Source organism: Ovis aries, chromosome 19 (genome assembly GCF_016772045.2).
Source record: "Ovis aries strain OAR_USU_Benz2616 breed Rambouillet chromosome 19, ARS-UI_Ramb_v3.0, whole genome shotgun sequence".
Taxonomy (NCBI): Eukaryota; Metazoa; Chordata; class Mammalia; order Artiodactyla; family Bovidae; genus Ovis; species Ovis aries.
The window spans coordinates 53,830,809-53,857,089 of record NC_056072.1 but is presented as its reverse complement, the minus strand read 5'-3'; the positions used below and the strand labels follow the sequence as shown (position 1 = coordinate 53,857,089).

General features: G+C 43.4%; 1 protein-coding gene across 4 annotated transcripts in view; it reads left to right on the top strand.

Moving 5' to 3' along the window:
• Positions 1–26,281, top strand: part of LARS2 (leucyl-tRNA synthetase 2, mitochondrial) — a 209,570-nt gene that overhangs the window by 70,884 nt on the left and 112,405 nt on the right. For all 4 annotated transcript variants that reach the window (XM_060402607.1, XM_060402606.1, XM_004018520.5 and 1 more), the window contains 3 exons: positions 3,852–3,980; positions 19,086–19,177; positions 25,335–25,395. In XM_060402607.1, the coding sequence (XP_060258590.1) occupies positions 3,852–3,980; positions 19,086–19,177; positions 25,335–25,395 (282 nt within the window). The remainder of the gene's footprint in view (positions 1–3,851; positions 3,981–19,085; positions 19,178–25,334; positions 25,396–26,281) is intronic.

The following is a 26,281-nucleotide window of genomic DNA, read 5'->3' as shown; positions in this document are numbered from 1 at the left end:
ATTTGAAATCCACTGGAAATGAGTCTCTAGAAGTTGAATATTTTACCATCATCATCATAGTCATCGTTATAAAAAGAACTTTCATTTAATGAGCATTTTAGTTTGTTAGGCACCATCTTTCCTTTCCTTATCTCATTTAAATTCTGAAACAGCTCTGAAGGTGCATAGTCGTATCCTCATGTTGGAGTAAGAAAACTGGGAGGGAAGTTTGGTCAGTTGTTGAGATGCATAACTCACTTGTTGTTCAGTCGCTAAGTCATGTCTCACTGTTGGTGACCGCATGGACTGCAGCACGCCGGCCTCCCCTGTCCTTCACTATCTCTTGGAATGTACTCCAGCTCATGTCCATTGAGTCAGTGATGCCATCCAACCATCTCACCCTCTGTCCTCAGTCTCAGTTGTGGCACAACCCAGATCCAGATACATTTGAGTCCTAAGCTCATGCTTTCACCAGAAACCTTTTGTCTCACCTTTGATTTGCAGATTGTGAGCTGAGCCCGGAAAAACAAAGGAATTTGCCTGAGGTTTCACAGCTAGTGGCAGAGCTTGGACCAGATCCCAGGCTGCAAGCTTCCACTGAGTGGTCCACTTCCCTCCATTCGCTAGTCTCAGCGAGAGTTTCAGAGCATGATCCAGAAAGAGGCAGAAGTTATCTTTCTTCTGATGTCAGAAGCTGACAAAAATAATAGGACCCACTTATATATAAACCATCTATTTTCCACCACTTCCAATCTTAATTTCTATTAAAGGCTTAAATTCTTACACTTTTATATAATTATGAAAATGTCCCTTTCAATCAGATTCCTGCTCAATTATAAACTCCCAAAATTCCTTCCTTCTACCCTCAGAGAACACAATTCATTTCACTGTCACAGAGGAAAGTGACTTAGTTCACGCAGAGAAACAGAAGGCAGGGACAGGCAGTGAGCCGAACACCTTTTCTGCAATAAACAAAAATATCCATGAATAGTAAAAACTTTTGCTAGCAGTACTTTTCTGTATCTTCTGTGGACTCAATACTCCGAAATCACTGCAGATGGTGACTGAAGCCATGAAATTAAAAGACGCTTGCTCCTTGGAAGAAAAGCTGGGACCAACCTAGACAGCATATTAAAAAGCAGAGACATTACTTTCCTGACAAAGGTCCATCTAGTCAGAGCCATGGTTTTTCCAGTCGTCATGTATGGATGTGAGAGTTGGACTATAAAGAAAGCTGAGTGCTGAAGAATTGATGCTTTCGAACTGTGGTGTTGGAGAAGGCTCTTGAGAGTCCCTTGGACTGCAAGGAGATCTAACCAGTCCATCCTAAAGGAAATCAGTCCTGAGTTTTGGAAGGACTGATGCTGAAAGTGAGGCTCCAATACTTTGGCCACTTGATGTGAAGAACTGACTTATTGGAAAAGACCCTGATGCTGCAGAAGATTGAAGGCGGGAGGCGAAGGGGACGACCGAGGATGAGATTGCTGGATGGCATCACCAACTCGATGGACATGAGTTTGAGTAAACTCTGGGATGGACATGGAAGCCTGGTGTGCTGCAGTCCATGGGGTCGCAAAGAGTCGGACATGACTGAGCGACTGAACTGAACTGAACTAGCTCATATGTAATGAATTCCTCAGTTTTGCCGTAAGTTTCATCTTTCTTGGAGAGACATACAAAAAAAGATATTAATGAAGAAGCTAGATATAGAAAATGTTTGGGGTAAGACTGTTAAATAAACATAATTTTTAAAATATATATCATAGTAAAAACAAGGTGATTATAATAAAAAATGCATTTAATGTAAAAACTTTAAAATGAAAAACTAGAAATAGTGTATATCAAATATTTTATTGTTTTTTCAGGTCCCAAAGAACTCTGTAATAACTGTTTTCTTATGTTCCTAAAAATTCCCCAAAGAGAAGCAGTAGGCCTAATCTATGTCAACGAGTAAGGTGGAATCGAGCGGACAGTCTGCTTATTTCTCATTCTGTACCAGGTATCAGAATGAGGTCTTGCACTTCCTTTGAGGGAGTTGTTTACAAGCTGAGAGGATCGTCTATCACTTGCCTTCTTAAAGAAGAAAGTCCTGAATCCCCAGTGACTCCTGAATCTCAAGTTGTCTCTCTCGCTTCTGAGATTTTCCTGAGTTATGGTTCCACAGTTTCCAATTAAAGTGCATGATCAATGTGGGGCTTTCCATCCATTTCTAGAAATCAATAGGAGCTGTCACTTTAGTATTACAGGTTTCCAAGTTTATTATGCAAACTCGTTATTCATTCACTTTTCCCTTCCCTTCATTCAGGCAACTTGACTTGCCACACAGTCGATCATTTCTAGAGAAAGCAGAGTATAGAAAAAAGTGCCACTCTGGTCTGTCTTGCCACACAACAGATTTGTCCACCTTCTTTGCTGAGGGAAGTTTAAAGCAAGGGGTCAAGTGAGATTTGGAAAGAATTCGATTTCTGGTTTCTTCTGCTCCCCTGATTACAGTTGGATGTCAATTATCAGTCATGCAAATAAATACTTAGCACAAAGCACTCCCCTCCCCCCCCCCACAATACCCACTCACACACAAAAGAATGGTCATGAATATTCTGTTTTGCATTTGTTTTCATTAATTTTGGAGAAGCAAAGCCTTGAAGAACTCTTGCAGAGCTCTCAGAAGGCAGTAAGAACAGAAAGAGAAAACAGGAGAAAAAAAGTAGTGATAACATCAGCGGATCCAGACACTTAGCCGACTAAACAGAAGCAGCTACCTGTTCTCTTCCTTTCTTCAGAGGCATCCCTTCTCCCCCGTGTGAGGATTTAAGGCTGGGTGTGGGAGACGCTCCTGCCACCTGGACAGGGTAGTGAAGTGTGCCGGGAAGACTGCCCGTTAGTAATCAGTGATCTCCAGAGGCCTGTTCTCAGGCTTCAGAGCACAAAGGCTGACAGTCATTTACCCAACAGTTTGTTAAACTAAGGGGTCAGCCAGGAAGGTGGGGATTGGGGTGGGGTTAGATGGGTAAAACATGATCCTTGCCCTTGAACAACACTTCCTTAAGGTCCCCAATAAGGAATCAATTAAATGACTACCTCCTTCCCTCGTGTGTACAAACTTGTGTCAACATTCACCATTATAAGAACTAAGGTCCCAGAGGCTGGCGTTCCAGCGAGGACGTCCTGCCCTGTGTCCGTGGTGTTCCAGTGCATGAACCCTTTTCCTGTTTCTCGTGATGAAGCTGTGCGCCTTTGGATGCTGGAGAGTTATGTAACCCTGGCCTGAGGCTGCCTGTAGATCACTCGCTGGGAACCAGCAACCTGGCTAAGATTGTCTCATTGCCTTCCCATTTCAGCTTTTTCTGTTGAAAGAGACGCTCCCAGTATAGCAGAGAGACCTGGAACCTGAACCCGCGCCTGGGGACCCTGCTCAGCCCAAGTCTTCGTGCAGCCCCCCGGGATTCAGGGAGGGGCTCCATTTTAGACTTGCCACGTCTGATTCACTATTGTCTCCATGAATTTTATGGACACATACGTCAGAGCTTCGTTTGGAAGAACATACAGTTCTTTTAAGTCCTAGATAGCTGTTCTAAAAGAGAAAAAGGCAGATTTAAAAATAAGTAGGGGTAATTAACACTGTGAGGTTGTTTGGCATTATTTGGACATTCTTTAGGATAACCCAGGGCTTCGAATTTTGGTATTTGGCATTTTTGTCCATTTACCTTATGGGAATGTTTTTTTTTTCTTTTTCTTTTTCTTTTTTTTAAAAGAAAGCTTTTGAAAATGTTAAATTATTACCTTGAGTAAAATGCCAAAATATTATATGCGAACCTAGTTCCCTGTGAATGATTAATAAATACTCGCTGTATTTTTCTGTCGTCCTTTCCTAGAAATCAAAGCCCAAGTTTTACGTGCTTTCCATGTTCCCTTATCCCTCCGGCAAGCTGCACATGGGCCACGTGCGCGTGTACACGATCAGCGACACCATTGCACGCTTCCAGAAGATGAGAGGGATGCAGGTAAGGCCCGGTGCCTGCTGAGGTGGCACTTCCCTGTCCCACTCAGGACAGTAAGAATGTAGGACAAAGGAGACACCCAGTCTCAGTTAAGATTAGGGCAGCTTTGAGAAGCTCAGGGTTTCCTCTGATGCATTGGAGGACGTAATAAAGCATCAAGATTAATTGAGGGGCAGCCGTGTATCGGGTATTGTTCTGGGGAGGGAGGTGAGGTGCTGATGCAGTGGAAGGGTTTATGCCCGTGGGTACCATGTTGATACCACCTCGGGGAGTTCACGGCGTGGTGGGGCCGATATCGCTCAATAGATAGGCACTGGAGAGGGAAATGAGCCCAATAGAACAAAAGAGGAGCAAATGCTGTGAGTAGGAGGCAGAGCCACAAAGAGATTTTTCTCCTTGTATTTTGATATTCTCTGTCTTCTCTAAGGAGCACATATTTATCTTATAATGGAAAAAGTCAAATTTTCATAACACAAAAATTTGGGGGGAAGTAACAGCCCCTCAGGAGCTGGGAAAGACTCCCTCATAGGGGACCATCTGACGCGGGTGTTGATGGACAAGGTGAACTTTCCTGGGAGAGGAAGAGAAGGACACTTCCATGGCTGGTGTGGGTCAGACCCCTTTCACTGCCAGCTACCCAGAGCCTGCACTTAACTCCTCGACAACATATCATCTGCAAGACAAGGTTTCAGTGATCGTAGTAGCTTCTTGAACAACTTCTAGAGAAGGGCAGCATCAAAGAGGGGTGGAAAGCGTGGACCCAGCAACCAAATGGCCAGCACTCAGGTTCTAGCTCTTAACACTTAGTAAGTAGCCAACCTTTGAGTCATTACTGATTAACCTCTCTAAACTAAGACCTAGTTTTCTCTCATCCATTAAAAGGGGGTAAAATAGTACTTGCCCGTTGGCCTTTCCCAAGGATTGAAAGATGATGACTGTGAAGCGCTTAGCGCGTAGCTGGCGCGTAAACACAGAACCAGTAAGTACTGTCGTCGTCAGCAGAGGGCTGGAGCCTGCCGCACCCAGTCCTGAGACCCATGCACACCTCTGCCCAGCTCTGTGTTAATTATTTGTCACCTTAGTAGCTCGGATTCCACCCAGGATGGGAGTATTTACATCATGGAAATCAGCAGAGCCTGCAAATCAGGGCTTTTTCTGCTAGAGTCCATTGTTAAACATTTACCTGCACTCCCCCTGGCTGTTGCTGTTATTAACCTCTCAGGGTCTGTATAAAGGGTATCTGCTGCCTCCCAGTTCTTTCTGAAGATTTTCTTTTAAAGTGTTAAGTGCATCCATTGTCATAATTGGTTTGAAAATTTGTGCCGAGCTGACTCTGGCAGCAAGAAGTATTCCTAAAAAGGAAGTCAAGATACTGTGTCTCTCTGTCCCTCGAAGAATTAACGACTTTTACTGTCAGATTCAGAGATTTGCCTTCTACAAGGGCCGTCTCCCTGGGCTCTGCCAGGTGTTATTTTTCCCCGATATTGCTTTCCGTCACTTCTGCAGTGTTTGTTGGAAAGAGGTGGTGCAGAATAAATTGGCTCTTGTCAGGAAGAATATCTGACTGCTACTTCAACTAGATTTAATCTTGTTTTTTTTTTTTTTAACTTGAGCCAACTTATTTTGAACAGTTAGTGAGTACAGACAGTTGCTGCAGATTAAACTTTTATAGCAAAACTGTGTGTTTATGGTACATTAGCAGATAGATGGTTGAGTGGGTATAGGTGGAACTCTGATTCTCTTGGATGAACGAGACATAAGACAAAGCTCCTGGCAGAACCCCAGGCCCAGACTTACTGGGACCCTTACAGACAGTTCAAGCCCGAAAGACAAAATGGAGTCCCTTAGCAGTAACTGAAACCCAAGGTCAGGCTGGACTCATGGATCGGGCAGCCCAGGTTTGACCCTCGTTACATCTAGTTCTCGATGAGTGACCTTGCACGAGACATTGAATCCGTTAAAATAGGGATAATATTTATTCTTCCCTTCTGGGTTGTTGTTCAGGATAAATGAGACAGTACCTGTGTCTGGCCAATAATAATCGTCCAAAAAGAGTGGAAGTCTCCAAATCACTGTGGACGTAGCTTAAGCCATAAAATTAAGATGATTGCTCCTTGGAAGGAAAGCTATGACAATCCTAGAAAGTTTATTAAAAAGCAGAGCTCTTTGCCAGCAAAGATCCATGTAGTCAAAGCTGTAGTTTTTCCAGTAGTCACATATGGATGTTAGAGTTGGACCGTAAATAAGGCTGAGTACTGAAGAATTGATGCTTTCAAACTGTGGTGTTGGAGAAGAGTCTTGAGAGTCTTGGACTGCAAGGAGATCAAACCAGTGAATACTAAAGGAAATCAACCCTGAATATTCATTGAAAGGACTGATGCTGAAGCTTAAGCTCCAGCAGTTGGGCCTCTTGATGCAAAGAGCTGACTCATTGAAAAAGACCCCGATGCTGGGAAAGATTGAGGGCACATTGAGAAGGTTGCTGCAGAGAATGAGATGGTTAGATAGCAACACCGACTCAGTGGACAGGAATTTGAGCAAACTCTGGGAGATAGTGAAGGACAGGGAAGCCCAGTGTGCTGCCGTCCATGGGGTCTCAAAGAGTTGGACACGACTTACTGACTGAACAGCAACAAATGGTTATTTTGTAAGTAAATCAGATCAGTATAAATTCCCTTCTCGAGGGGATCTTCCTGACCCAGGGGTTGAACCTGAGTCTCCCACGTTGTAGACAGATTCTTTACTGTCTGAGCCACCAGGGAAGCCCTGCTCTGGGAAGTCACATAATAAATGAAATTAATCTAACTCATTTAATAAATGACTCTGTACTCTCTTCTGCCCACTGCATGGATTTGCCTTTTGAGAAGCATCCAGACATTGCCTGCTATTTGTATCATCTATCCTGTGACTTGGTTGGTGCCTAAGATCACCCTGTGTTATTTGGTTTATGGTATCTTAGTGACCAGCAGGCACCTAGGGTTCCCTGCATTCCTGTTTCAGTTGCTCTCTTTAAGATGATAAACTGTCTGTGGAGCGGGAGAGTATTCTGCGGGTTCTCCTGAGATTAATTTCTTGTTAATTTTCATAGTCCATATTTAAGTCAGATCATCCCCCAAATAACTGCCAAATATGGTGAAAAATTTGCCCTGCCATTTCTAAGTTATAGTGATAGGAAAAGACGCAAACCTCCGTCCACAGAGATGGTCAACAGTGTTAAAGCCTGTCGAACTTCTGCTTTTTTAAAAATCCTTCTCTCCCAATGTCAGGATCAGTCCCAGGGATAGAGCAGGGTTGGGTGCAGGTCAGATCTCAACGATCCTGACTCTAAGGAGGGAAGGTATATCTGATCTGGAATAAGAAGATCTGACATGTATATTGATTAATTCATTAGGTACATAGTCCTTGGGCACCAACTTTGTTCCAAACACTGGCCTTTCCTACTGTACGATAGAGTAGGACTGGAATCTTAAGTTCAAAGTCTGTCAGTAAGCCTAGGAAAAATTTAGTAAACTTTGCCTTTTTCTCTAACTTGTTAATTTGTTGGTTGATTTGCTTAGTTCTTTTCTAAATTTGCTGTTCTTTGCTGTGCTTGTCTTTGATTACCGCGTGGGTCTTCTCTAGTTGCAGTGTGTAGGGGCTACTCTCTGTTACTGCGCGCCAGCTTCTCGGCGCAGGGGATTCTCCTGTTGTGGAACACAGGCTCTCAGGCGCACAGTTTCAGTCATTGCAGCGTGCCGGCTCAGTAGCGCCGTGGCATAGGGGATCTTCCTGGACCAGGAATCGAACCTGTGTCTCCTGCATTAACAGGTGGATTCTTTATCACTAAGCCACCAGGGAAGCCCTGATTGGCATAATTCTTGAATGGAGGTATGGGAGTCATTCTGAGGCATACTAAGAACAGCAGATGGGAAGTAAAAAGTAGGCTGATCTCTGCACCAAGCCTGCAGTCTTCAAGGCCCCTGTGACCTCCCTGGATGTGTCTCTTTCCTCATGCTTTCTCACCTCAGTGGCATGTCATACAATGGACCATACCCCCCCGCCCCTCCCTCCTTGAAAGACTGTGCTCTTGGCACGAGATCCCGCTCTGCAGGTTTTTCTCCTGCATCTTGGTTTCTTCCTCCCAGCTTACTCCACAGGGTTTTCCTGCTCTGCTCCATCTTTGCATCCTCTTATCCAGTTGGAAAGTTCTCCTGTACGGGCAGACCTCGGCGATAGTGTGGGTTTAGTCCCAGACCACTGCAATAAAGCAGATGTTGCAATAAAGCGAATCCTGTGAATTTTTTGGTCCCGGTGCATATAAAAGTAACTTTTACATTATACTGTGGTCTGTTGTGTGCAGTAACATTATGTCTTTTAAAAAATGTGCATACCTTAATTAAAAAATAATACTGTTGGGAAGTGGTGCCGATTGACTTGCTCAATGCAGGATTGCCAGAAGCCTTCACTTTGTAAAAAGCACAGTATCTGTGCAGTGCAGTACAGAGTACAGTGAAATGAGGTGGTCCCTATATTCGTAGTTTGCTGAGAATTTTTCTCATGAAAGGATATTCATTTTTGTACTACGCCTTTTCTGTATCTATTGAGACGATGCATGGTTTTTCTCCTTTAATCTGTTAATGTGATGTTTTAAGTTGATTGGTTTTTTTTTAATATCAAACCACCCTTGTGTTCCTGGGATAAAGTTGATCTGGTCATGATGTACTTTTGTGTCTATATTGCTGTATTCATTTGTTAATATCCCTGTGTGTCTGAAGGCCACTGTCCTGTAAGTTTCTTTTTTTTTCTTGTAGTGTCTTTGTATTTAATATCAGGGTTATGCTGGCCTCATAAAACAAGCTAGGAATTGTTCCCTTCTTCCCATTTTCTAAAAGTACTGTGTGTTATTGGTGTTATTTCTAACTTTACTGTTGAATAGCATTCACCAGTGATGGTATCTTGACCTAGAGTTTTCTTTGTGGGAAGTTTTAAAATTACATTTCTATTTCTTTAATGGATATAGGGCTATTCAGATCTTCTGAGTTTCTTTTGTGTGTGTCCATTTTATTTATTAACATTTTAAATTGATCTTTTACGTTGGAGTGTAATTGCTCTGCGGTGTTAGCTGCTTCTGTACAACAGCGTGAGTCACCTGTGTGTACACGCGTATCCCCATCCTCTTGAGCCTCCCTGCACTGCCCCCCTCTTGTCCATTTTAGTCTGTGTTTTACAAGAGTTTTGTCTACCTTGCCTCATGTTCTGCTCTAGACTGCCTTCCCTTTTATTTCTCTATCCGCTTTCCCTAGGCAGTCTCTACCCTGAAGCTTAAATATGATGCTGTAAGAAATTATGCACATTTCCAACACAGACATCCGAAGCACGTTGCCATAAATACTCAGACCTGCCATCCTGATGTAACAGATACCAGCGTGTACTCTTGCTGGCCTCAGCTTTTTCTTTTAATGTTACAGACACAGTTGGGCCTCTCTGCAATCAGATTCCAATCCTTCAGTTAAAAAGATACTGCATTATTTTTGCCTTCATGGTTTTTTTTTTCTTTTTTCTTTTAGTATTATTATATTTTTTTACTTTACAATATTGTATTGGTTTTGCCACGGGTGTACATGTGTTCCCAATCCTGAACCCCCTCCCTCCTCCCTCCCCATACCATCCCTCTGGGTCATCCCAGTGCACCAGCCCCAAGCATCCTGTATCCTGCATCGAACCTAGACTGGCGATTCGTTTCTTATATGATATTATACATGTTTCAATGCCATTCTCCCAAATCATCCCACCCTCTCCCTCTCCCACAGAGTCCAAAAGAGTGTTCTATACATCTGGGTCTCTTTTGCTGTCTCACATACAGGGTTATCGTTACCATCTTTCTAAATTCCATATATATGCGTTAGTATACTGTATTGGTGTTTTTCTTTCTGGCTTACTTCACTCTGTATAATCGGCTCCAGTTTCATCCACCTCATTAGAACTGATTCAAATGTATTCTTTTTCATGGCCGAATAATACTTTCCATAGATTGTTTATGGATACACCCACACTTGTGTGTAGTATTTGTGTTTTAAATTTTATGTAAAAGCTCTTAATATTCTGCATGTTTTTCACTATTTTGTTTCAAGATTTAGTCTGTCTCTAGAGTTCATCTGTTATAAGTACTGTGTAATTATGACATTTAATTACCCATTTTCACATTAGTACTTTTAGGTTATTATAAATTTCTGTTTCAGTGAACATCCTTGCACCTCGCTGTTGGCTCGTGGGAGAGGTGGCATCACTGGGTCACGGAGTGTGTATAACCTCAGCATAAATGCATCTTGACAAATTGCTTTCCAAAATTTTGGTGCCAGTTTATACTTCTGCCAGCAGTGAATGGTATTTCTTACTGCCCTGCCTCCTTGATAACACTTATTAATGTTAGACTAATCCTTGCTAATTTAATACATAGGAAATGACATCTAATTGCGTTTTTAATTTACCTCTCAGCTGCCAATGAAGCTGAGATATTTTCTCATGTTTGGTATCTATTTAAGTTTCTTCTCTGATTGGCTTGCTCACATTTTTTGCCAAGTTTCACCGGGGTTGTTTGTCTTTTTCATATTGTTCTTATTGTTCATACTGTGGGAGGTTTTTTTTTTTTTTTTAAATTTTTACTGTTTATTTTGTATTGGGATATGTATGGCCAGTTAACAAACAATGTTGTAATAGTATCAGGTGAACAGCAAAGGGATTCAGCCATACATATACATGTACCCGTTCTGCCCCAAACACCCCTCCCATCCAGGCTGCCACACTGTCGGAGTTCTTTACGTAGTCTGGATTATTATATTTTTTGTTAGTTAAATACAGTGCGAATATCTTTCCCCAGTCTTTGGTCTATCCTTGCATTTTGTGACCCTAGCCAGACCACAGGTTGTAGACTGAGTTGGAGAATGAACGAGAGTGATGATTTGGGAAGTCCAAGGTTGCTTTTACGTTGGTTTCCTCCTATAGCAGCAAATAAGTTGTGTAGAGGAGAGAAATGAGACAAGAGTGAAGCAGATTATTGGGGGCCCCCTTCTCATTGTAGTCCATGGAAATGTACCTGAGGCCACAATCACACAGCCTTCTTGGGGGAAAGCTGCAGTCAACATAGCTGGCCAGGCCTTGGACACACAAGTAGACTACTTGTGGACTTGACAAGTAGAAGGGAGTGGCGAGTGGTGGTTTTGGGGGGTGGTGAGTGGGTCAGGAACCTGTGGCTTTAGTCAGTGGCAATGACCTGCCTACCCTCCACCTCAGATATGTTGCAAGGTTCATGTGAAAGGATCAGTGAGAAAACTCTTTAAAAACCATAATGCAATTTTCCAGTGTGACCTAATAAATAATAGCAGTAATAAGGCAGTTCTGAGGTTTGGATGTTTAACCAGGGGCCACTTGAAGCCAGAGATAAATTATTCTCTTTCAGGAATTGGAAAAGAGCACACTTCCAGTCATTTTCTTCTTTTTTAAAATCTTTTTTTAAGTTTATTTTTTTAGTTTTTGGCTGTGCTGGGTCTTTGTGGCTGCGCGGGCTGCTGTCTAGTTGCGGGGTGTGGGCTTCTTATTGCAATGATTTCTCTTGTTGCAAAACACAGACTCTAGGCGCACGGGCTTCAGCCATTGCAGCACATGGCCTCAGTAGGTGCGGTTTGCAGACTCTAGAGCCGGGGCTCAGAAGCTGTGGCACGTGGGCTCAGCTGCATGTGGGATCTTCCTAAATCGGAATCTAACCCATGTCTCCTGCATTGGCAGGCAGGTTCTTTACCACTGAGCCTCCAGGGAAGCCCCAGCCCCTCTTCTTAAACTCATACAATGTCTGATGACATATTTGAAGCTTAGCACCATATGGTGATTTGTTGTGTTTTCATATGTTATATGCACAGATGGTTAGAAAGTAAAATTACCCACCTCCCACCTCAGCCGGTCTCCTCAGCACCTTTTGGGCCAGAAGCAGGGCAATTAAAACATCAAGCTGCCAAGTCCCTCTCATAGAGGGCTGGATTTGTCTCAGGCAAAACATCACAGGCTCCTGCACAAGTAGCTTTCTGCTTGGGCCTTTTTGCTGTGCACTGTGGAGGAGGAGGCTGTGTGCCTGGCAGCCACATGATCGTAATGCAATTACCCACAAATATCAGGAAAGGAGAGGAGTTTCTTAGCAAGTGAACCATGACATACATTTCATCAGCTCTCAGTTGGCTGATCAGTCAGCAAGTGTTTATGAAGTGCCCAGAGAGTGCATCGCATGGCATTTTGTTTTCAAATTTTCTAATCTCTGTAGCATCTGAAAGTAGAGAGTGGATTTCCAGAGCTTATCCTCTCAGATGTAATTTGAAAGGGAAAATGAATTGCAGGTCTAGTATTTTGATTGGAAAAGTGACTGATTTATCTGCCTCCGCATTCCCGGAGGAGGTCTTCTGTTTGGGACCTAGGTATTGTCATTTGAATTCTTTTACTCTGAAGCATTTGCTTGATTTTTTTATCGCTAACCTGTAATAATGGTGGGTTATTAAACTTGCTAAACAAAATTAAATATTGCATTTCTCATTTCTTGGAAATGAAGCATTGCATCTCCTCCAGAAAAACCACAGCACTCTGAAAATAGCAATTTTTGTGAGAAGCAGTAACCATGGTTGCTTTCAATTAGAAGCTAAATTGGTTTCAAATTTAAAGTTTTGTTTTGTGATGAAAGGGAAAGAAAGCTGGTCATTCCTGGGGAATTGGTACTTTTCTCGCTTTGGGAGGGCAGCGGGCTGCCCCACTGCCTTCCCTTCTGCTTCCAAAGTCGTCTTAACTCTGCTTGATCTTCCTTCCTGTGTTGGAGGAAGAGCTGTACTTTGGCCTGTTCGTTTCTTCCTTCTTAAGAAAAGTATTTTAAAATTGTACATAAAAGTCCATATGTTGTTGCTGTTGTTCAGTCACTAAGTCATGTCCAGCTCTTTGTGACCCCATGGACTGTAGCACACCACGCTCCTGTGTCCTCCACTACCTCCTGGAGTTTGCTCAGATCCATGTCCACTGAACTGGTGGTGCCATCCAACCATCGCATCCTCTGTCGTCCCCTTCTCCTCCTGCCCTCAGTCTTTCCCAGCATCAGGTCTTTTCCAATGAGTCGACTCATATTCTCCCTTTTAAAAAGGAGAAATATAGCAGAAGTAAGGCTGCAGTCCCCCTTGATTACTCAGGCCCTCCCAGGCCCTTCTGGACACTGATCCCCGCCATTTTCTAGGGCAGTCCCTCCAGAGCCTCGTCTGTATGTTGTCACCTGTAGCTGCCACCCCTGAGTTGCCCACGACTCTGCCCAACGGGAGGCAGGAGGTTCCTGTCGGGTGAGCCATTGTCACGTGACTGGGTCCTCACCAGAGGCTGGCCTCACCCCAGCTTCCAGGTCTCGCTTCCCAGCCAGCACTGGTCTAACTTGCCAGGACTCTGATCCCTGTGTTTGCCCCTCATCAGCAGCTGGCCCCAACTGCCCTTTTATATCAAGCTCCTGTGAATTTTGCAGTCCTGCTAGTGCTCCTGTGCTGGTCTCTGACCAGTTTGCCGTCAAATCCGTCTCCTGATTTGCTTTGTATGGTAGAAGGGCAGAACCAGAACTCTGCAGGCCATGTTTCCCAAGCTCTGGTGTGAGCTGACCTCGGAATAGTTTTGGACAAGAAGAATTTGGCAAGATTGTAGGGTAAGAGGAAAGAAGCAGCCAGGGAATTTCTCTCTCTCTGCCTTCTTTAGCATCTCCATTAATCCAGCTCCGTTTGGCCAGACCTGTCTATTTCAAAAGCTTCTGCTACGGATCTCAGCCTTCGGGTTCAGTTCTCTCTGCTTCTTCCCTTGTTCCTTAGTCTAGAAGTGGGGTCGGTGACCCACTCATCTGATTTCTGTGGTGCTTCCCCTGTCCCCCTTGGCTTCTCACTCCATTTGAAATAGTTAGAGCATTTGTTAGAAGAACAGCTGGAAATGATGGCTTTTATTTTATGCATTTTCAAGTTATAGCTGCCAGGACTTCTTGATTCCCTTTCTGCTGAAAGCACTCATTCAAGAAGAGGTTAACACCTGGGGGATTGAGAGGGCTCGGGTGGCCCTAAAAGAGAAATCCAGATGTTAGGGGGGTGGTTGTTTTTGTTTGTTTTTTAGGTTAAATTGTCTAGTTGGCATATGTGAGCTATAGATATAGTTACTTGTGGAACTAAACCAAGGATTAAACCAGGTTATGGTGATAGGAAAAAAATAGGGATTTTACAACCCCAAAGGAAAGTGTAGAGTTCCTCCAGTGAATCTTTTGGATGGTTTGGCCCATAGAGAAACCACAGACAAGAAAGTGGGCATTATATATCCAGAATGGGGGTATTTCATCTGGACGGTATAGAAGAGACCAAGAGGTGAACAAGGTGGGCACAGGCAGCACTGACATGGTGTCTTTTCAATAAATGAACTGTAACAGTTTGACCCTGATGCTGGGAAAGATTGAGGGCAGGAGGAGAAGGGAGCGACAGAGGATGCGATGGTTGGATGGCATCATCCACTCAATGGACATGAGTTTGAGCAAACTCTGGGAGATAGTGAAGAACAGGGAAGCCTGGCGTGCTGCAGTTCATGGGGTCGCACAGTCCGGACATGACTTAGCGACCGAACAACAACAATTTGACCAGCAAATAGAATCTGCTGCCTGGGGAAGTGGGGCAGTCTTTGGCATTTCAAGACCTTGTTGCAGGCCTTTACTTTGTTCCCTCTGGACAATAGTCAATCATCTTACGGCACAAGAGTGAGTTCTGCCCTCTGTCACTGCATGTCTGGGAAATCCACGGTGTAGGTTAGGCGGGACCCTTTCCTGTCTCCTGCAGGCTTGGCTCACAGCGACACTGCTTCTGGTGTCCAGCATGGTGGAAAGGACTATCCTGACTCCCCACAGTCTGTATTCCAGGGCAGACATTTGTTTAGTGTTACTTTTCGGTAAGACTATGAAATAATTAAGAAGCTTTAAGATTTTTCAAATTTTTGTTTTTGTAGACAGCTGGGGTAACATGTGAGCTAAGAATATATCTTTTCATGTTCATTTCATCTGAAAAGAAAAATAGAAATGAGTAAGTATATTATGTAAATCCAGACTGATTTTTTGACTGTCTCTGTATTGACTTTGTTTAAAAATATGGATGGTAACCTGGCAGCATGTTAATGGGCAGAAACATTGAACTGCTGCCATTTTGGCAGTCCCTGTGAAGAAACCAAGTGATAACTAAGTTTTCCCCTTTCTTGTGGAGCATGGTTACACAACAGCTACATTATTTCTTCCAGCGAGGTAGCACTGCCTCCAGCCCCAGGAGAATTAAAGCACTTCTGGAAGCTGCGTTCTGGCGTTGTCCATGGAAGCGTTGCAGAACTCTCTAGTAATCAAACACAAATCCCCAAAGGGGAGTTTCCATTATTATTATTATTTAACTCTTGGAAATTAAAACGAGGAAAAATCTGTGCAGGAAACGTTTTCCATCTGTGGGTTAAGCAGTGCTCCAGAGAAAGCTGTATGCTACAAGGGGTATGTTTTAGTCGGAATTCTTGGCTCCCAGGGACTGTAACCCAGCTGAGACCAGTTTAATCAAACAAGGAGGTTTTGTGTGTTTTGACAGATCCTGGTATAACTCACAGAACCAGAGGAGATGTAGTAGGAACGGGGCCCACTGGGAATTGGGCCCAGGTCCTTGAGCAGATGAGCACCCCTCCTCTGTCCACCTCTGTGTGTGTCCACACACCCAGCTGTATTTCTCAGACAGCTCCACCAGCTGCTTCCTCCGTGGCCAGAGGGGTGGGTTTTGTGACTGTCTGCAGCAGGATGATTTGAAGCTGGAGGAGGAGCATATTCTTAGAAGACGGGGTCGGGGTGGGGGTGCTGTTTGTAAAGATGAAACACTCTGGGTTGGCCACGTTTAGCAAGAGGAAAGGAGAGCTCAGGTCTGAAAGATCCACTGGACTGGGTTATATTTTGACAACTTCCTAAAACTACATAGAATTAGATATTCCTGGGGAATGTTAAAAAAAAAAATGTATACACACACGTGTATATACTTACATATTTTTTGCAGATGTCCGTGGCATGTTAAATGAAAAGAAAAAACAGGTTATAAAATGGTATATAGTAGGTTCTATTTCCATAAAAATAAACCAGCCGGCTCCTATATGGGTACATATGCTTGTGTGTCTGCGTTTAGTGAGGAGAAAGGCGGGGAAGGACACAAAGGCTGGTTGAGAGTCGGGGTGGGGTGGAGTGGGGAGATGATCAGCTTTGTCTTTATGTATCATGTGCTGTGTCCTTTCACTTGTTAAAATAAGCCTGTATTGTGCTCGTAATTTGAGAAGCATCAATTTAGGAAAAGAAGAGGCGCCTATTCCGACTGACCTCAGGGGAATGGATGCAGGGACTGAGGTAGTCATGTCATCTCTTGAATTTTTTTTGACCATGCCACACACTTGTGGGATCTTAGTTCCCTGACCAGGGATGGAACCTTTGGCAAGATCAAGCCGATGATAGCAGCTGCCCCTTGCAGCCAGCCCTGCCATTTCCTGGTGCTGGGTGTGCCACGCACACCTTAGCATGTGATTCTCAACAGTTCAGGGGGCTGCCTTCAGTCACAGCTGATAGTTGAGACTCAGCAGAAGTGATATGCCTCAGGGCCCACTGCCGGGAAATGACAGGTTTGGGTTTAGGATCCTTCCCCCAAAAACACAGCCTCCTGAGCAGCAAGCCTTTTTTTGACATTTCCCACTCACTAACCAAAGGTGTGGGGCCTCCCTGGTGGCTCAGGGGTAAGAAATCTGCCTACCAATGCAGGGAACTTCGGTTCGATCCCTGGGTGGAGAAGGGAATGACAACCCCCTCCAGTATTCTTGCCTGGGAAATCCCGTGGACAGAGGAGCCAGGAGGGCTACAGTCCATGGGCTTGCGGAGTTGAACACAGCTTAGCAAGTAAACCACCACCATCAGCCAAAGGAGTTAGAGCGGCTCTCAGTTGAGATGCATGGTCTTTGTTCTTGAGATGGAATTGTTCCATCAGAACAATAACCTAGTCTTAAAATATTTAATAATAATGCACAGAATGGAAGAATGACTTTAAGGCAAGTGGCATCTGCTACTAGGAGAGCCGTGCCTGTTGTCTTACTGCCACCTGCTCAGAGGGACTAGGGAGAGGACGGATCTGGTGATTGGGATTCGAGTATGAATCCAGTTTGGGACACTTTGAATTGTAGGTGCTTATGGACCTAGAGCAGAGATGGCCATGGGTGATGCTCATTTGCAGCTCAGAAAGTTCTTGAATAAGACAGAAAAATGGGAGAAAACCCTAGGTACACAGTGATTTTTTCTTTTAAAGGAGATAAAAAACCGACACGGAAATAATATGATCTCAATTTTTAAAAATTAGATATAAATTTATCAAATAACAGTTATGTATGGTTATATGTTAGAATTAAGGGTGTTTATTTTCTTCTGAATATTTTTCTCTATGTATTAAGGTTTTTGACAGTGAATAACATTATTTCTATAATCAGGGGCAAATGTTACTTAGAAAATGAGGGCTTCCCGGGAGACTCAGTGGTAAAGAATCCACCTGCCGATGCAGAAGACATGGTTCAGTCCCTGGGTTGGGAAGGTCCCACGTGCCAAGGAGGACTAAACCCACGCACCACAGCTGTTGAGTCTGTGCTCCAGAGCCGGGGAGCTGCGCCCGCTAAAGCCCGCACACCCTAGAACCTGTGCTGCACAACGAGAGAGGCCGCTGCCGTGAGAAGCCGAAGCGCGGCAACAAAGAGGGGCTCCTCCCCTGCTGCTCGCCGCGACGAGAGAAAAGCCTGAGCAGCAACGAAGACCCAGCACAGCCATAAAGAAATAAATACATTAGAGAAAACGAGAGCTGTTTCTTTAGTGGAAAATGTCCCATCAGGATATGCACAGGATATGAACAGAGTGTCCGTCACTATTCTGGGAGATGTGTGTGAACAGAAGCTCTGGTTCCTGCATGATTGCAAATACATAAACCCAGCTTGTGGCAGTGGACAGACCAGGAGCCTGAGAGGAAGTAAGAAGGCCAGCCATTAAGGGCTGTGTCTAGAAATACCAGAGCCTCCTCAGCCCATCCTCCCCTATAGGCAAGTTTCGGAAATCTGGCTCTGGGACAAGTTGTGTCTGTGGCGTTGTGGCTGAAATCGGCATCAGAGAAAGGTAGGGGTCTGAGTGTTCAAAGCAGGTCTTCTGAGGTTGCCCCTTGATGCCACAGCTGTGTTTAAAGCCATTGATCCTGTTCAAGCTACGGAAGGTAGCTTGAGAGAACTTGCTGTTGAAGCTACCAGCTGAGCTGTGGCTGGACACCCATCTGCAGAAGTGAACGCCTGTCCTGGCTTGGAGGACCTGCTCCCAGCATCACCTGGCGAGGCTGCTTCCTCTTTCTGGGCCCCAGTGGCCTGGGCTGTCAAAGGGGGAAACGGAGATGGAGGGTGCATCTCAAGAGCTTCTTCAAGCTCTAAGGTCCGAGGATCCCCAGACCTTTCCAAAGATCTGAGGTTCTTTGGAAAATGGATATATCTTACAGGTAGTGATTCAGAGTGGCTTATTGTACACTTGAAAGGTGGCTAGTGTGATGGAGGGACTGAATTTTTGATTTTACTACATTTTAATTTAAGTTTATATAACCATATGTGGCTACTGACTACCCTTTGGGACAGCACGGCTCCTCAACTGGAAAATCTAACATAAGGTGAGCATTTGGAATGCCTGTATACATTTTTATATATGCCTACTTTGAAAGAAACTTCCTAATTTCAGAAAAAAACGTTTGGGTTCTTTACAGACAATACAGACAAGAAGAAGAAGAAGAAAGTTAAAAATAGTCACGAAAACACCTACTCAGAGATAACTGCTATTGGCACCTTGGTGTATAACTTTCTAAATTCCCTTCTGTGCTCACATCTTAGGTAGCCAGCTGGCTTTCAACAGCATAGCTTGAAATCATCCAGGAAGGGATGAGACATGTTAGGAGAGAATGCCTGCTCACTGCCCAGCAGAGAATACTGATAAAGACTTTAGCAATCTGCCCTGACTGATGTTTCTTTTCTGGGTGCTAGGTTATCAACCCTATGGGCTGGGATGCATTTGGATTGCCTGCCGAAAATGCGGCGATTGAGAGGAATCTACATCCAGAAATCTGGACGCAAAGGTATGTGTTTACAGGCGTATTCAAGCACTTGTATACATTACCCTTAAACAACTTTTTTTTAAAACCTGTGCATGAGAAATAGAAAGCAAAGGAAACAAAACACTGCAGTCTGCCAAGCAATAAAAAAGGATTGTCTATATTGGTATTTGCTTTTTCTCACACTGTATTCTTATCTAAGAAATAACACAAAGTGTTTGGCTATTCATTCATGTGTTCATTTTGATGCTTTGTTATTTACGGTTATTCTTCCTTTGAGTATTTGCATTTGGAAGGAAAAAGGAAGAAGAAAGGGTGACATCTGTTAAACTTCTACAGTGTTCTTCATCTTCTTGACCATAGTTTGAGCCATATCCAAATGCCACATTGCAATTTTCTCTGCAAATGCTTTTAATTTTTTTTGGCTTCACCATTCTGAAGCAAGAGGAACATAGATCGTCAACAAGGAAATATATGGCCACTTTATTCTAGGTGTGGCTTTCTCCAAGGAGGACATAGTCTGAGTGCCCCCTGTGGCCTCAGGCTACCGTGTGCTCAGGCAATGCCCATCCCTCTTCCTCCTGATAAAGTCTTGAGGAACTGTACTAGAACCCAACACAATGTTCTGGGCTCCTTTGATAAAGCCCTTCCTCACCCTACCCCTCAGAGAGATAGAGGGCAGTTCAAGGCCTGTCCCCATTGTCTTTCACCTTCCTTTGCTTTATTTTGCCCAAAAGAAACATCTTCTGTACCATCTACTTCTCTTTTTTTCCCCTCATTTCTGGTTTCCACTTTTCCAATTATAGTTATGTGGCTTCCCTGGTGGCTCAGAGGTTAAAGCGTCTGCCTGCAATGTGGGAGACCTGGGTTCGATCCCTGGGTTGGGAAGATCCCCTGGAGAAGGAAATGGCAACCCACTCCAGTATTCTTGCCTGGAGAATCCCATGGACAGAGGAGCCTGGTGGGCTACAGTCCACGGGGTCGCAAAGAGTCGGACATGACTGACCAACTTCACTTTCACTTTCACTTTTCCGGAGTAATAGGAGTGATGAAAAAAGGAGGAAATGATGATTCAAATAAAAAGGGTCAAATATGGTATAAATTTGATATCACCCAGGACACTAATTGGCAAATTTTATGGGCCAAATTTGGCCCTGCCTAATGGGGCTTCCCTGGTGGCTCCGTGGGTAAAGAATCCTGTAATGCAGGAGACCCCAGCTCAATTCCTGGTTTGGGAAGATCCCTTGGAGAAGGGAAAGGCTACACACTCCATATTCTGGCCTGGAGAATTGCATGGATTGTATAGTCCATGGGGTCACAAAGAGTTGGACATGACTGAGCAACTTTCACAAAAGATTTTATGAATAGTTTTCTTAGAGCTCAAGCCACACCCATTTGTTTATATATTGCTCATGGCTGCTTTCATGACACAGTGGCAGAACTGAGTAGTTGAGGCAGAGACCGCATGGCTCCTGTGGAGCTGGAAACGATTACCATCTGGCCCTTTACAGAAAAAGTTTGGCAGCTTCTCCACCAGAGCATAGCAGTAAAGAAGATGGCCCTTGAATCAGGCCACACAGGGACAAATCCTGCCTTTCTTTCTTCCTAGCCATTTGCCTTGAGCAGATTACTTAACCTCTCTGCCCCTCAGGTTATTTATCTGTAAAGGAGAATAAGGATTAAACACTGTCTTAGTCAACTGCTATTACAAAGCAAAAACAACACCCAGTTGTGGGTGTGACTGGTGATAGAAGCAAGGTCCCATGCTGTAAAGAGCAATATTGCATAGGAACCTGGAATATTAGGTCCGTGAATCAAGGCAAATTGGAAGTGGTCAAACAGGAGATGGCAAGAGTGAATGTCGACATTTTAGGAATCAATGAACTAAAATGGACTGGAATGAGTGAATTTAACTCAGGTGGCCATTGTATCTACTACTGTGGGCAAGAATCCCTTGGAAGAAATGGAGTAGCCATCATAGTCACCAAAATGCAGTACTTGGATGCAGTCTCAAAAATGACAGAAAGATCTCTGTTTGTTTCCAAGGAAAACCATTCAATATCATGGTAATCTAAGTCTGTGCCCTGACCAGTAATTCTGAAGAAGCTGAAATTGAAAGGTTCTATGAAAACCTACAAGACCTTTTAGAACTAAAACCCAAAAAAGATGTCCTTTTCATTATAGGGGACTGGAATGCAAAAGTAGGAAGTCAAGAAACACCTAGAATAACAGGCAAATTTGGCCTTGGAGTACAGAATGAAGCAGGGCAAAGGCTAATAGAGTTTTGCCAAGAGAATGCACTGGTCATAGCAAACACCCTCTTCCAACAACACAAGAGAAGACTCTACACATGGACATCACCAGATGGTCAACACCGAAATCAGATTGATTATATTCTTTGCAGCCAAAGATGGAGAAGCTCTATAGAGTCAGCAAAAACAAGACCGGGAGCTGACTATGGCTCAGGTCATGAACTCCTTATTGCCAAATTCAGACTTACTTGAAGAAAGTAGGGAAAACCACTAGACCATTCACGTATGACCTAAATCAAATCCCTTATGATTATACAGTGGAAGTGAGAAATAGATTTAAGGGACTAGATCTGATAGACAGAGTGCCTGATGAACTATGGAATGAGGTTCATAACATTGTACAGGAAACAGAGATCAAGACCATCCCCATGGAAAAGAAATGCAAAAAAGCAAAATGGCTGTCTGGGGAGGCCTTACAAATAGCTGTGAAAAGAAGAGAAGCAAAAAGCAAAAGAGAAAAGGAAAGATATACCCATTTGAATGCACAGTTCCAAAGAATGGCAAGGAGAGATACGATAGCCTTCCTCAGTGATCAGTGCAAAGAAATAGAGGAAAATAGAATGGGAAAGACTAGAGATCTCTTCAAAAAAATTAGAGATATCAAGGGAACATTTCATGCAAAAATGGGTTCAATAAAAGACAGAAATGGTCTGGACCTAACAGAAGCAGAAGATATTAAGAAAAGGTGGCAAGAATACACAGAAGAACTGTACAAAAAAGATCTTCATGACCAAGATAATCACAATAGTGTGATCACTCACCTAGAGTCTAGACATCCTGGAATGTGAAGTCAAGTGGGCCTTAGGAAACATCGCTACAAACAAAGCTAGTGGAGGTGATGGAATTCTAGTTGAGCTATTTCAAATCGTAAAAGATGATACTGTGAAAGTGCTGCACTCAATATGCCAGCAAATTTGGAAAACTCAGCAGTGGCCACAGAACTGGAAAAGGTCAGTTTTCATTCCAATCCCAAAGAAAAGCAATGCCAAAGAATGCTCAAACTACCACACAATTGCACTCATCTCACACGCTAGTAAAGTAGTGCTCAAAATTCTCCAAGCCAGGCTTCAGCAATACGTGAATTGTGAACTTCCAGATGTTCAAGCTGGTTTTAGAAAAGGCAGAGGAACCAGAGATCAAATTGCGAACATCTGCTGGATCATTGAAAAAGCAAGAGAGTTCCAGAAAAACATCTATTTCTGCTTTATTGACTAATGCCAAAGCCTTTGACTGTGTGGATCACAATAAACTGTGGAAAATTCTGAAAGAGACGGGAATACCAGACCACCTAACCTGCCTCTTGAGAAACCTATATGCAGGTCAGGAAGCAACAGTTAGAACCAGACATGGAACAACAGACTGGTTCCAAATAGGAAAAGGAGTCCGTCAAGGCTGTATATTGTCACCCTACTTATTTAACTTATATGCAGAGTATATCATGAGAAATGCTGGGCTGGATGAAGCACAAGCTGGAATCAAGATTGCCAGGAGAAATATCAATAATCTCAGATATGCAGATGACACCACCCTTATGGCAGAAAGCAAAGAACTAAAGAGCCTCTTGATGAAAGTGAAAGAGAAGAGTGAAAAAATTGGCTTAAAACTCAACATTCAGAAAACAAAGATGATGGCATCTGGTCCCATCACTTCATGGCAAATAGATGGGAAAACAGTGGAAACAGTGATAGACTTTTATTTTGGGGGGCTCCAAAATCACTGCAGATGGTGACTGCAGCCATGAAATTAAAAGACTCTTACTCCTTGGAAGGAAAGTTATGGCCAACCTAGACAGCATATTAAAAAGCAGTACATTACTTTGTCAACAAAGGCCCATCTAGTCACGGCTATGGTTTTTCCAGTAGTCATGTATGGATGTGAGAGTTGGACTGTGAAGAAAGCTGAGCACCAAAGAATTGATGCTTTTGAACTGTGGTGTTGGAGAAGACTCTTGAGAGTCCCTTGGACTGCAAGGAGATCCAACCAGTCCATCCTAAAGGAAATCAGTCCTGAATATCCATCGGAAAGACTGAGGTTGAAGCTGAAACTCCAATACTTTGGCCACCTGATGCAAAGAACTGACTCATTTGAAAAGACCCTGATGCTGGGGAAGATTGAAGGCGGGAGGAGAAAGGGATGACAGAGGATGAGATGATTGAATGGCATCACCGACTCAGTGAACGTGAGTGTGAGTGAACTCCAGGAGTTGGTGATGGACAGGGAGGCCTGGCATGCTGTAGTAGTCCATGGGGTCACAAAAAGTCGGTCACAACTGAGCTACTGAACTGAACTGATTGTTAGCTAATCAGAGATCACCTAGGGAACTTCTTCATAGTTTTTCATATTTTCATATTTTCAGTCTGTTTGAACTCAAAGGGTACACAGTAGAAATGAATTAGTCCTACAAAATCAAAATAGAGGACCTGAAGATTATCATATTTACAGAAGTAAGTTAGAGAAAGACAAATATCATGAGATCACTTATGTGTGGAATCTTAAATAATGATACAAATGAACTTGTTTAAAAAACAGACATAGAAAACAAATTTGTGGTTTAGTAGTGGTAGCGTTCGGAGAAGGCAGTGGCACCCCACTCCAGTTCTCTTGCCTGGAAACTCCATGGGCAGAGGAGCCTGGTGGGCTGCAGTCCATGGGGTCGCTGAGAGTTGGACACGACTCAGTGACTTCACTTTCACTTTTCACTCTCATTCATTGGAAAAGGAAATGGCCACCCACTCCAGTGTTCTTGCCTGGAGAATCCCAGGGACGGCGGAGCCTGGTGGGCTGCTGTCTATGGGGTTGCACAGAGTCAGACACGACTGAAGCGACTTAGCAGCAGCAGCAGCAGCAGCAGTGGTAGTGTTAGTCATTCAGTTGTGTCCTTCTCTTCTCTGTGACCTCCTCTGCGACCCCATGGACTGTAGCCCTCCAGGCTCCTCTGTCCATGGGATTCTCCAGGCAAGAATATTGGAGTGGATTGCCATTCCCTTCTCCAGATGATTTTCCCAACCCAGAGATAGATCCTAGGTCTCCTGCATTATAGGCAGATTCTTTACCATTTGAGCTACAGGGAATACCTTTACAGGGGAGGGCGGGGGGAATAAATTAGATGTTTAGGATTAACATATTTATTACTGTATATAAAATAGATAAGCAACAAGGACCTATTGTATAGCCCAGGGAACTATACTCAATGTCTTGTAATAACCTATTATGGAAAATAATCTGAGAAATATGTATGTATGACTGAATCACTTTCCTGTATACCTAAAACTAATACAGCGTTATAAATTATACTTCCATAAAAAAGGTTACAATGTTTTAAATTAAAAATTGAATAGAAAAAAGAATATTTTCTTATTTTATGCTAAAATTGGTTTATATACTTCTCTCCTCTTTTCCAGTTGTTTTTAGAGTTTTAGTTTTCAGGTTTTGATTGACAAAGCCCTGTGTGATTTCTCCTGGATTTCTGAAATTTTTATGTTAAGTTTTTTTTTTAAGATGCGTTTAAATTTGTAAATGCTTGGCCTAAATTTGTTCAGGATCCAGGCATATCGATGTGCCAGGAGTGCACAAATCGAAAGGGTTGCCTTTCTGAATGCCCAGGGAAAAGGGCAGTCCCCAGGAGCAAAGACTGTCGTGGGTTTTACTAGATTTTGCAAGCGTCCAAAGAATAGCTGTCTTCTACTAAGCAGATATTTTCATTGGTTCTTAGTGATTACCTTTTTTTCTTTTTGGCCAGAGCAAAACAACACTTAAAGCTCTTTGAATCGTCTCAACTTTTCCAGTCTCCTTTTCACAATCTCAGAGTGTAATTTGCTTATGGCTTTTCCTGTGTCTAAAATCCAAACCCTCTTCTCTTTGTTTCGCAGTAACATTAGGCACATGAGGAAACAGCTTGATCAACTGGGCCTGTGTTTCAGCTGGGACAGGGTAAGTCCCCGCTCTCCCAGAAGGTCTTCATTTAGACCCCGCAGTCCCGAGTGAACAGGGGATCGTGCTCGCTTACTTTCTCTTCCTTTTCTTCTTGTCGAGGGGAGGGAAAGGAGGGTGGCAGAAAGCAGGCAGGGAGGATTAGCATGCCACAGATGAAGAAATGTCCCCAGTGGATAATTGGTGTGAAGACAAGTAATTTTCTGAGGGATTAAGCTAAGAGAGTGAACTTCTTATTTAACGTCCCAGTTGGCTGTGATTTATGTATGTGGAAAAAGCTCTGCACAAGGATTGTGCCTATTGTCAACAATAGTTTAAAAAGACTATTGAAATCTATGTAAGTGATTAAATATCAACCCATGTGGTCCCTTTAGGTGGTTAGGTATAGGTTGATGGATCATTTATCTCTTTTGTCCCACTTGGAATTGAGGTTCATGATAAATAGCCTTTTAGTATAAAGTGCTTTCAAACTGTGTGTTAAACCCCTGGAGAATTCCAGGCGTGGGAGGAGTTCAGTGAAGACCACTTGGGTGTTAGGAACACCCAGGCTAAATGCGGCTGAACCCTTCAAAGCAGTGGCCAGTAATTAGCCTCCAATTAAAATAAATTAATTAATTTTAAAAAAAGATGTAAAAGAAAAAAAAAGAAAGCAGTGGCCAAAGACCCTGGGTAGACACTGATGCGCGGCTTGTTAGGTAAGGTGGATTCCTGCTCACCCTCTCCACGAACCAATGCTGTGATCACTTTTAGCATCCTATTTACTTCACAAAATGCTTTTCCTTGCTGGGTCTGTCAAGTTCAAGTTCACATCTTTTTTACTCAATGAGAAGCACCTGGGAAAAACTGAAATATGATCGTCTTCTCCTCCCCCACGATTTTTTAAAGA